General features: G+C 43.2%; 1 protein-coding gene across 2 annotated transcripts in view; it reads left to right on the top strand.

Annotated features, from left to right (window-relative positions):
* SYNPO2L (synaptopodin 2 like) overlaps window positions 1-12,843 on the top strand; it is a 206,929-nt gene that overhangs the window by 130,662 nt on the left and 63,424 nt on the right. For both annotated transcript variants that reach the window (XM_063961341.1, XM_063961342.1), the window contains one exon: window positions 7,895-8,571. In XM_063961341.1, the coding sequence (XP_063817411.1) occupies window positions 7,895-8,571 (677 nt within the window). The remainder of the gene's footprint in view (window positions 1-7,894; window positions 8,572-12,843) is intronic.

The raw sequence follows: 12,843 nt of genomic DNA, 5'->3' as shown, positions 1-12,843 counted from the left end.
GGCTATTACCTTGGTAAAGACCCGGGGTGCCGTGGACAATCCCAACGGCAGCGTCTGAAACTGATAGTGACAGTTCTGTACCACGAACCTGAGGTACCCTTGGTGAGAAGGGCAATTTGGGACATGGAGGTAAGCATCCTTGATGTCCAGGGACACCATATAGTCCCCTTCTTCCTGGTTCGCTATCACTGCTCTGAGTGACTCCATCTTGATTTGAACCTTTGTATGTAAGTGTTCAAAGATTTCAGATTTAGAATAGATCTCACCGAGCCGTCTGGCTTCAGTACCACAAATAGTGTGGAATAATACCCCTTTCCTTGTTGTAGGAGGGGTACTTTGATTATCACCTGCTGGGAATACAGCTTGTGAATTGTTTCCAATAATGCCTCCCTGTCGGAGGGAGACGTTGGTAAAGCAGATTTCAGGAACCTGCGAGGGGGAGACGTCTTGAATTTCCAATCTGTACCCCTGGGATACTACTTGTAGGATCCAGGGGTCCACTTGCGAGTGAGCCCACTGCGCGCTGAAACTCTTGAGACGACCCCCCCCACCGCACCTGAGTCCGCTTGTACGGCCCCAGCGTCATGCTGAGGACTTGGCAGAAGCGGTGGAGGGCTTCTGTTCCTGGGAAGGGGCTGCCTGCTGCAGTCTTCTTCCGTTCCTCTACCCCTGGGCAGATATGACTGGCCTTTTGCCCGCTTGCCCTTATGGGGACGAAAGGACTGAGGCTGAAAAGACGGTGTCTTTTTCTGCTGAGATGTGACTTGGGGTAAAAAGGTGGATTTTCCAGCTGTTGCCGTGGCCACCAGGTCCGATGGACCGACCCCAAATAACTCCTCCCCTTTATACGGCAATACTTCCATGTGCCGTTTGGAATCTGCATCACCTGACCACTGTCGTGTCCATAAACATCTTCTGGCAGACATGGACATCGCACTTACTCTTGATGCCAGAGTGCAAATATCCCTCTGTGCATCTCGTATATATAGAAATGCATCCTTTAAATGCTCTATAGTCAATAAAATACTGTCCCTGTCAAGGGTATCAATATTTTCAGTCAGGGAATCCGACCAAGCCACCCCAGCGCTGCACATCCAGGCTGAGGCGATCGCTGGTCGCAGTATAACACCAGTATGTGTGTATATACTTTTTAGGATATTTTCCAGCCTCCTATTAGCTGGCTCCTTGAGGGCGGCCGTATCTGGAGACGGTAACGCCACTTGTTTTGATAAGCGTGTGAGCGTCTTTAATTTTCTATCGGGGGAAACCCACGCATCATCACACACTTCATTTAATTTATCTGATTCAGGAAAAACTACAGGCAGTTTTTTCACACCCCACATAATACCCTTTTTTGTGGTACTTGTAGTATCAGAAATATGTAACACCTCCTTCATTGCCCTTAACATGTGTGGCCCTAATGGAAAATACGTTTGTTTCTTCACCGTCGACACTGGAGTCAGTGTCCGTGTCTGTGTCTGTGTCGACCGACTGAGGTAATGGGCGTTTTAAAGCCCCTGACGGTGTTTGAGACGCCTGGACAGGTACTAATTGGTTTGCCGGCTGTCTCATGTCGTCAACCGACCTTGCAGCTTGTTGACATTATCACGTAATTCCCTAAATAAGCCATCCATTCCGGTGTCGACTCCCTAGAGAGTGACATCATCATTACAGGCAATTGCTCCGCCTCCTCACCAACATCGTCCTCATACATGTCGACACACACGTACCGACACACAGCACACACACAGGGAATGCTCTGATAGAGGACAGGACCCCACTAGCCCTTTGGGGAGACAGAGGGAGAGTTTGCCAGCACACACCAAAACGCTATAATTTTACAGGGACAACCTTATATAAGTGTTTTCCCTTATAGCATCTTAATATGTAATAATATCGCCACAAAAATGCCCCCCCTCTCTGTTTTAACCCTGTTTCTGTAGTGCAGTGCAGGGGAGAGCCTGGGAGCCTTCCCACCAGCAGTTCTGTGAGGGAAAATGGCGCTGTGTGCTGAGGAGAATAGGCCCCGCCCCCTTTTCGGCGGGCTTCTTCTCCCGTTTTTCTGACAACCTGGCAGGGGTTAAATACATCCATATAGCCCCAGGGGTTATATGTGATGTATTTTTAGCCAGCATAGGTACTTTCATTGCTGCCCAGGGCGCCCCCCCAAGCGCCCTGCACCCTCAGTGACCGTTGGTGTGAAGTGTGCTGAGAGCAATGGCGCACAGCTGCAGTGCTGTGCGCTACCTTAAGAAGACTGGGAAGTCTTCAGCCGCCGATTTCTGGACCTCTTCTCTCTTCAGCATCTGCAAGGGGGTCGGCGGCGCGGCTCCGGTGACCCATCCAGGCTGTACCTGTGATCGTCCCTCTGGAGCTAGTGTCCAGTAGCCTAAGAAGCCAATCCATCCTGCACGCAGGTGAGTTCACTTCTTCTCCCCTAAGTCCCTCGATGCAGTGAGCCTGTTGCCAGCAGGACTCACTGAAAATAAAAAACCTAACAAAACTTTTACTCTAAGCAGCTCTTTAGGAGAGCCACCTAGATTGCACCCTTCTCGGCCGGGCACAAAAACCTAACAGAGGCTTGGAGGAGGGTCATAGGGGGAGGAGCCAGTGCACACCACCTGATCCTAAAGCTTTTACTTTTGTGCCCTGTCTCCTGCGGAGCCGCTATTCCCCATGGTCCTTACGGAGTCCCCAGCATCCACTTAGGACGTCAGAGAAAAGAGAATGGGACATACGATATATAAAAACATATAAGACCTTTACAAGACTAAAAAACAGTACAATCTAAAAAGATGAGAGTTTTTGAGCTTATCTTAGTATATGGAGTCCGTGAGTTACAGCCAACACATTTCGTCTGGCTGACTTCAACCCCTTGATGAAGTCAGCCAGACGAAATGCGTTGGATGTACCTCACTGACTCCATATACTAAGATAAGCTCAAAAACTCTTATCTTTTTAGATTGTACTGTTTTTTTAGTCTTGTAAAGGTCTTATATGTTTTTATAAATCGTATGTCCCATTCTCTTTTTTCTATAGTCAAATTTGTATCTTTTTATGGTCTATTATATAAACTTTTTTAATCAGTTACCTTTGTATTTAAGTTAAAATATTGTTATTATATTTTACCTAAAAACTGGGTTCGCTTTTATCTACATAGAATATCTTCCATCTTTTATTTATACTTTATTCTCCGGACTTTTTAGCCTTCTAATTCAGAATATAGCAGCTTAAACACCGTAGGTCGCTTTTATCCCTATCCCTATACCGATATTCAATTCTATAGCATCTTACCCAAGCTAAATATTTAGGGACTAGCTGACACCCTATATTGTTTAAGGGAGTGTTTTTAGCAGTCAACACTGACAAAGATTTTTATAGTGTTATCACATACTCATGTGGCGCCATACTCATATTGTCTTCGCCAGTTAGAACCCAGTTTCACCCCTGCAGCCACAGGTGTAGATACGGTTTGCTTATAACTCTGCATTGCCCGTACATGCTGCTGTAGGGCATACACAGTGCGAAAAACACGCATGATACATCTGTAAAATTGCGTTGAACTCTGCCTCAGCCACAGAATCTATACCCACCAGCAGACCATCATTGTGTGACTGTTTAGCCACCTCCCTGTCACCTACCAGTTACTGCAGAGGAACACCCAGTACATATTCAAGACATTTCTGAGACTGTGCATCTCAATCCCAACTACATCTCTGGGTGCATGTACAGTGCAACTAAGGCTGGGTACACATCAGGCTGAGCAGCAATCTTGCCGATGGTTGGAGCGAATTCCCTTTGTTTCGGACCATGCAAGATTGCGCTGTACACTGCCTGATGTAATGAACAATGGAACAACATCTTTCTAAGCTCTTCATTACAATGCACCGGGTCGTACATGATATCTACTGGTTGGCCATGCAGCATGGCCTACCAGAAGATGTCACATGCAACGTGCAGAAGAGTGTAATCGGACATACACACTAGGTGATATGCCTGATTTATCATTCCTATATGGCAAATCGTGCTGATATCGCTCTAGTATGTACCTGGACTGAGACACATATAAGCAGTAGAAGAAAATCAATAAATGGTGTGCGACATTGACATTGCATCTCACTCAGAATGGAGATACAGTACCACCCAATCAGCTCCTAACGGCCATGTTACTGTCTGTTTGAAAAATGAGTTAGGAGACGATTGGTTGGTACTTTATCTCACTCCACTTTTTCTCCCTCCAAGGCCTGATACATCTTACCCTGTGTCATAAATATGTAGATGCTACATTCAAGTGGGATAAAGGGCCTCTGACTTCATGGGGAGGAGCATAGTCGATGAGCTAGCACTTTCACTATCCATGTCAACATCTATCCCCTTTAGTAACCTGATGGCAAGCAAAACGAGCCACAGAGCCCAAAGTGTGGTTGGGGTACATTTCAGGTCCCATGTTCCGACCTTGTACCTCCCCTTCTTGTCATGGGTCACATGGTGATTGTGACGTCAGAGTTCCTTTTGCCTTGTAGAATTTAGCCTCAACCGTCGCAAATATTACAAGATAAAATGCCTTATACTGTATATATTTTACATTAATACCATATTTTCTATATGAACTGTAAGTTATTATTAATTGACATTCATTTGTTACAGTACAGTTTATACATGTATTTTTTCAAGATTTTAGATTTATTCATTACAGTAATTTAAAATTGATGTTACAGAAAAAAGTTGAATCGTGTTTCTCTCTCTCTCTCTCTCTCTATATATATATATTACAATCTATATATTACAATTATAGAAAAAGGTTGGAAGCATTGATTTGCAGAGCCAGCTAATTATATTTTCCATATACAGTATAACTGTACATCAGGTTTACAAAAGAGAAAGAAGGAAATGTGAAACGTACGCAATTAAATCAATGAGTGACAGGTTTACCAATGTATTAGATTCGTTTTATTCTAGGTAATTCTTTAATCCAGTACCATATTTGCACAAAACAACACATTATTATACAAGAATAATAGTTTGCTAGTTCTACTGTATGCCCTAGGTGCAGTATTGCCATTGTCCAGCATATGGCGATCTTACTCCACAAATAAGAAGTTGAGCTTTGGTGGCTGAATATTCCTTACCGACTGAGATCACAAAGACACAAGCATGAAGTAGAACTTATTTTTAACAAGCACAGTTGCCTGTCTGTAAAGGAAAGTCACAACGTAGAAAAAAATATCAGTCCCTAACCAGCTCAGTGACTCAGCATAATAGCTCTAGAAACCGGAGGATGAGCGCATCAATAGAAAACCACAAAATGATACACTATAAGTAAACTGTTATAATGTCATGGTTCTCCACTTTTTATTTTTTTATGGAACATTTTACCTCCAGAATACTAGGCATTTTTATTTATTATTAATAAACGCCAATTACAGTTTGCATAGCGTAGAGGCTGCAAGTGCATAGGGTGCAAGTGCACAGAGCCGGCCCTAGGTATAGGCAAACTAGGCAATTGCCTAGGGCATCTGGTATGCCTAGGGGCATCAGCAGCTTCTGCTGATTAAAATGATATGCGGCATGCCTATATTCTGTGTGTAGCATTTCGTACGTAGATACAGCCACAGTCACACACAGTATATAGGCATGCCACATATCATTTTAATCAGCAGAAGCTGCTTGTGTATCCTAGCCACATAGCAATGCAAATAAGATGCATTTTCATAAAAAATAGGCACCCGACATTAGCAGAGCTGCCAGTTGACTCACGCTGGGTACTACATGTGTCATTATGTGTATAAGGGCATTAATAATGTGTAACATATGTGTAAGGGGCACTATGTGTGTCATTATGTGTATAAGGGCACTAATAATGTGCGGCATATGTGTAAGGCCAAATGTGCACACTGCTCTTATTTAGATTACAGGGGGTAGGAAAACAAAAAAAGGACTGCTGTGGGTGGGGGGTGATGGTGCTGGGAAAGGGGTGCAGGGTCAGAGGCGGAACTAGCGGTGGTGCTAGGGGGCACCAGCCAAAATCTTGCCTAGGGCATCATATTGGTTAGGGCCGGCTCTGCAAGTGCATAGGAAATAAATTGAATTCCTGCCCTAACACCACAACTCAAAGACCATTTGAAATTCAGCAAACTTGCCAACATGACCCCTTCCATCAGGTGCAAAATGTTATGCTCCTGGGGGTAAATTTACTAAAGGTTGATTCTAATTGATTTTGATCAATTCAAATCGATCTAAATCAACATTGATGTTGTGTTGGCTAAATCACACATTTACTGACAGACAAAATGTTAAATATCAATTTCTAAGTGTTAGTAAATGTGCAACTTTGCACTCAATGTTGCTCAATTTATAGCAATTTAAAATCGATAAAACTCGATCTTAAGTAAATGTAAATGGAGCCTCTTAATTTATGATTGCAGTCACCTATGTTAAAAATACCCTTCTTGTCAAATACAGGAGCAGAGCATTGTGTACATGGTGGAAGGGATTATGGGGGTAATTCCAAGTTGATTGCAGCAGGAAATTATTTAGCAGTTGGGCAAAACCATGGGGGTCATTCAGAGTTGTTCGCTCGCAAGCTGCTTTTAGCAGCTTTGCACACGCTAAGCCGTCGCCTACTGGGAGTGAATCTTAGCTTAGCAAAATTGCGAACGAAAGATTAGCAGAATTGCGAATAGACACTTCTTAGCAGTTTCTGAGTAGCTCCAGACTTACTCGGCATCTGCGATCAGTTCAGTCAGTGTCGTTCCTGGTTTGACTTCACAAACACACCCAGCGTTCGCCCAGACACTCCTCCGTTTCTCCAGCCACTCTCGCGTTTTTCCCAGAAACGGTAGCGTTTTTTCACACACTCCCATAAAACGGCCAGTTTCCGCCCAGAAACACCCACTTCCTGTCAATCACACTCCGATCACCAGAACGAAGAAAAATCCTCGTAATGCCGTGAGTAAAATACCTAACTGCAAATTTACTTGGCGCAGTCGCACTGCGGATATTGCGCATGCGCATTAGCGACTAATCGCTCCGTTGCGAGAAAAAAATAACGAGCGAACAACTCGGAATGACCCCCCATGTGCACTACAGGGGAGGCAGATATAACATGTGCAGAGAGAGTTAGATTTGGGTGTGGTGAGTTCAATCTGCAATCTAAATTGCAGTGTAAAAATAAAGCAGCCAGTATTTACCCTGCACAGAAACAAAATAACCCACCCAAATCTAACTCTCTCTGCACATGTTATATCTGCCTCCCCTGCAGTGCACATGGTTTTGCCCAACTGCTAAAAAATTTCCTGCTGCGATCAACTTGGAATTACCCCCTATATTGCATGTTATGATACAGTATACTGTTGATCTTGTCAACTTGTCCCTAAAAACAATAAGCTACTGTACAATTATGCCACCAGTTTTTAGAAGCAGTTCTACCCCAAAGGAAGAATGAATATGTACTGCCTTCTCTGAGACCAAATTAATAATAATAATAATAATAATAATAATAAAAACACGTGGCCAAAAATATTCCTTATACGTATAATATTACATAACAATAATGTATTTTGTACCCTACAGTGACACTGAATCAGCGCAAAGTTATTACTAAATTCATTATTGTTGGTTATTTAGACTAATTGGTCTCCAGCAATAGCTGGGTGCATATCTCACTTCTCTTACTACATGTATAGGTCATTCCTATTACAGCTCGCTGCTGGCAGTGTGCTTCCCTGGGGAAGAGAGGCATTGATATGAGAAGTATATAGTTAGGACTGTCTCTGTGTCACTTGTGTTCTGAAGCTTATTCATTCCACTCGTACTGGAGCAATCTCCTCTTCTGTGCACTCCTCCCAACTAAGAGCTGACTGGATGTAATGTGACTCTGTTTTATCCCATACAGGACAGCAGCTGAAGCCCAGACACCTCGGTCCCACAAAGTACTTCCTTCTCCTAGCAGCCCAAACACCATCAGAAGCCCAGAACCCCCTGGATCCTCTGCTGCATCACCATCCATCTCGACTGGCCAACCCCGACTGCTTCACCTGGAGAGTATTACCTCTCCCCCGGATAGTGAGGCATACTACGGGGAAACAGACAGTGACGCTGAAACGAGAACATCTCCAGGGCATCCCCTGAGTGCCCAGCAGCATCAGTGCCAGCAGCAAGCAAACCCAGAAAAACACCGCAGGGTGCGTAGGAAGAGTCCAAGATCTCCACCTGGCAGCAAAATAGAAAACGAGCAACAATCGCTGTCTGAGATGAGTGGTTATGAGAGTGGTCCTGGTGGCATTGCAGAAGATGCCTTGCAGCCAACAAGTGGAGTGGCCAAAAGAGAAATAACATACCAGCCTGACAGTAGCAGAGCTGAAACTCCCTTCTCAGATGTGGAAGGCTTCCTGCCAGCTGAGGAGCAGGAGATATCCAGTGTCACTGCAGCCTCACCTGAATCTTTGCTGTTGCCCCATGCCACGAAAAGCATCCGAGCTGAGAGACATCTTATCCCAATGATAGGACCGGTGGAACACCCTGTAGATGAAGATCTGACAACGACCTATTTAGATAAAGCCAAAGAAGCAAGTAAGTACTACTGCAGATTCCTCTCCCAAAATAGATCCAATGCCCATGAGGCCCTGCAAATCTTAGCATTGTATTAATCACTTCTAGCCTCATTAGCATTAATGTGTCTGATCCCAGTAATATTTTCAAGAGCATAATCCCCAATTGCTGATCTGTCTCCACATAACAGCACTTCTTTGGTAATTAATTGAATGCTTTCAAGGCTAAGATATGATCTGGCTCTTGCGTTTACTCTATATTTACCTTTCAAGGCCATATTGAATTTCATCAATGGTCTTAGCAGAAATAGGAGAATCTTGTCAGCAGTAAAGTATTGCTGTAATTATCTCTCACTATCTTCCCAACAAACCATCCGTTGGGCCCCTGACATTGAGGACACATCATTCATTAACAAGTACCGAGAGAGAGAGAGACATGGCACGGTGATAAAGTACCAGCCAACCAGCTCCTGTCATTTTTCAAACACAGCCATGGAAGTTAGGAGCTTATTGGTTGCTACTGTCACCCTGCTATTTATCACTCTCCAAGGCATGATAAATGGGGGCTTTTATGTTTTAACAGGGTAGGAGGCTTGTGCCAGACTAACATAGAAAGTGTAATCATACCTAGTCTAGCCAGCACTGAGGTGATAATGTTCTACCTCTTTCTTGGCAACTGTGACATACAGTATATTTAAGTGCAGGGTAACATATTTTAAGATAGGGTCACAGTTATCTCTGAGAATGAGGAATAATAGTCATTTGCCTACGGTCAGGTGTCCAATGGATGAACTTTGTCCTTCAAATCAATGCATCTTACTGGGGAACTACTAAATTGACCAGGAAGGTGAGAGAACTAATTCTTTCCACTATGCAGGTTGATTAATTGGAAATAATGGAAATAGTAAAATGCGATCTATTTCACACTCCTGTGCGACTTTCACATTAATTAAAATTAGCACATGAATTAAAAATAGTGATTTGTATAATTTGCTGTTTTATATGGTAGAATTCAAACATCCAAACATTATTCATGATAAAGTCTAAATATTACTGTATTATCATTACAAGGGGATAAACTTTAACTAGCAGGAACTGTACACATCTGTGTAGTTTCTTTGGACTGTCTCCTGTTTCTCACCGGAGGTGATATGAATGGAATGCGGAAGGGATATATTATTTTGATGATGTAATTAAGTAGGTTCAGTTTACAAACTAGATGCTTATTTTTTCGCATGCAACCTGTAGTGGTAATAGTATGCAATATTTACAGTTTTCACAGTGAGCCTCATGCCCATGCCCGATGCAGAGTTGTATGCAGTGGTCGCATTGCTCGTGTGCCGCAACAGGGAAGATTTATTTGTGAAGTGATTGGTAGTCAGAGACCGATTGGGGGAGGTAACAGGGAGTGGTGACAAAAATGCAACCGTTGTGGGATGTGTTTGAGGCTGCGACTGTGATCCTGTATGCAGCTGCAATGTCTACTGCGCCATACTTCAAGTGAAGGATGCTGCGTATTTGTAGGCAGCTGCTGGGATTAACAAAGCAGTGGGTGGGCGTCGCAGTACAAATCCAGGTGGCTGTGACATTGGTATATTTTCGCACAACAGCTGCATACACATTTGCCGCAGTGAATGCATTTGCGTACAGCCCTGAATCAGGCCCTAAGTTACAGAAGTTTTTAAATCTGACCTATCTGTAAGATCATTAGTTCAAGTACTAATCAGTTGATGGTTGTCTTGGTTTATAGCAGAGGAAGCCTTTGGTTTAACAGAAATATTAATGTATACATTTAGACATACAAGTTTGTCGGCTGGATTGTCCAGGCAGTAAATACATCACATAAACTACCACTAGCACAAATAAAGTCATTGGGAATGCAGTCTTTAAGATAACAAGCTGGCCTGCTGCCCAGTAGATATACTGTAGGTAATATACTGTATTACGTGGGTCAATCTTCCCCCATGTCTTTACAATTATTATAGCTGATAATTAAGTTTAATAGTATCAGTAACAGTATCTAAAATATGGACAGTCTTGAAGATCCTCTAAAACAAATAACACATTCATATATATCAGCATAGTGTAGTTTCTGCACCAAAAAGATACTGTAGATACTATGGGTCCTATGTACTAACTGGGTCTATTTACTAAGCCTTGGATAGAGATAAAGTGGACAGAAATAAAGTACCAGCCAATCAGCTCCTAACTACCATGTCACTGGCTGGGTTTGAAAAATGACAGTTAGGAGCTGATTGGTTGGTACTTTATCTCCATCCACTTTCACTCCATCCAAGGCTTAGTAAATAGATCCCATAATCTCCATGCACTTTATCTCTCTCCAAGGTTTAGTACATAGAGAGTTAAAGTGAGGAGAGATACTGGGCCTGATTCCAAATTGTATGCAATGCCGATAATCACGCAACTGAGCGACTGACAGACTGCGCGTGCACTGCGGTCGCACTGGGCATGCACCAAGGTACTTTTGTGGTGCTGCTCGCAGTGAGGATTTATTTGCAGAGTGATTGACAGGAAGGGACCATTTGGGGGAGGTAACGGGAAGTGGCAGCAAAATGCAGGTGTGTCACTGCCGTTTTTGTGGCGTGTTTTTGCCTTCAGCTGAAATCATGTAAGAAACATAGTGACAGCTGTGGCCAGTCTGCGTGACCATAGACTCACTCTGGGAGTCGATGTTCCTCATTTCTGCGTCAACGCTGTGTATGTTTATGCTGTTCCTGAGGACTTTGCGATGGCTCCGATGGGCGTCTCTATTCTTCTCTGGGCGGCTGATTCACTTGCGATGATTAGCAAGTCTGTAGGCTGAAAACTCCCAAAATTCTCCCTCTATTTATGCAAAATGCTATAGATCATCAATTTACTTAAACTCTGAAACCCCTGGTAGTGGTATAGCCTCAAATGTGCATGTGCTAGCTAACCCTTGGCTGCAAAATAGTTACGTGCATACAGATCAAGTATTGTTATATGAGCCAAATGGTGCAATGCAGAACACATTACTGACGGTAAAATCTATCATTTTAGCTCCGTCCACTTAATAGCTTTTGTATGTTAATGTGGGACACCTGAGCAGACTGCATGGTTCTGTCTCTCTCCCATCAACTTGCTCGATCTGGTGAGACATACCAATATAATTTATGAACACAGGTTGAGATGGAGAATAAAGTTTCCAAAAGTCCTAGAGCCACATGCAGGAGGATATCCTGGACCACTGTGTCTACCTTTCATTTAGCTCTGAAGTTTCTCTCTAAAATGAGTCCACGGAGTAAGATGTTCTTGGGATTGTTTCCTTGTAGTGGCCTGCAAACAGTGTGTTAACACTACATAATCCCTTCTGAGGTGGCAAACTGGCCCTAAGCCCTACTTGACTTGCTTATGTAATACCCATCCTCTTATCTGGTGGATAGTGTCTCCCTCCAGCGTCACTTCCACTTCTATTCTGATCCATGGTAAAAGCAAGGCGAGAGGCGGTACAGTGCTTCACATGAAGTGTCCTGCGTGATACTTCTCTTACACGTCTGGCAAGGCACACTACTCTCCATTTGTAAACTAAGGCACTCATTTGTGTACTGTATGTATTGTCAAGTATGTAGCTGATGGTGGAAGCATAAGTAAATTGCTCATTTACTTTCTTCTGTTGACCAAGGGTAACTATGCCTTTTGGGTTTGAGCACTGTTAGAACTTATTGTAAACCTATTGTAATAAAATGTTCTGTGATATAATGTAGATAAAGGGGGGGGGGGTATTCAATTGTTTGAAGCCAGTTGGGTGTCTGTTTTTTCCTATCTAATAGACAGGAAAAAACAGGCACCCAATTGACTTTTCAAACAATTGAATTCCACCCAAAGACTGTTGAGCTTCGAATGGAAAATTTTACCCAGGGCCCCTTGATATTGCCATCAATACCAGATGGTACACCATTTATAACAGCAACCACAAAATCATCATTATCATCATCATCATCATCATCATTACTACCTCCTCTACAGATGTTCTTCTATTGCTGCCCGCACATTTGGGTGCTACTGAAATCAGTCCTGTATCTCCTGCACCCCTCATTAATTATCTTCCCCCCTCCCCCATTTCCTACCTTCTCCTTATGCTGGTCTTCTTTTGTACATTGTATGTATTGTTTACCCCCATCCTATTAAGTTGTGTGCATACTGTCATTGTCTTTTCTAATTGTCTTCTGTGTATGCCCCCCACTACTGAACTTTTACTCTGTTATACTTCAACAGAACTGCAACAGAATTTGCTCGCACTATGTGGGTCATTCAT

The sequence above is a fragment of the Pseudophryne corroboree genome, chromosome 3 (assembly GCF_028390025.1).
Source record: "Pseudophryne corroboree isolate aPseCor3 chromosome 3, aPseCor3.hap2, whole genome shotgun sequence".
Taxonomy (NCBI): Eukaryota; Metazoa; Chordata; class Amphibia; order Anura; family Myobatrachidae; genus Pseudophryne; species Pseudophryne corroboree.
This window is presented reverse-complemented; position numbering and strand designations above follow the sequence as displayed.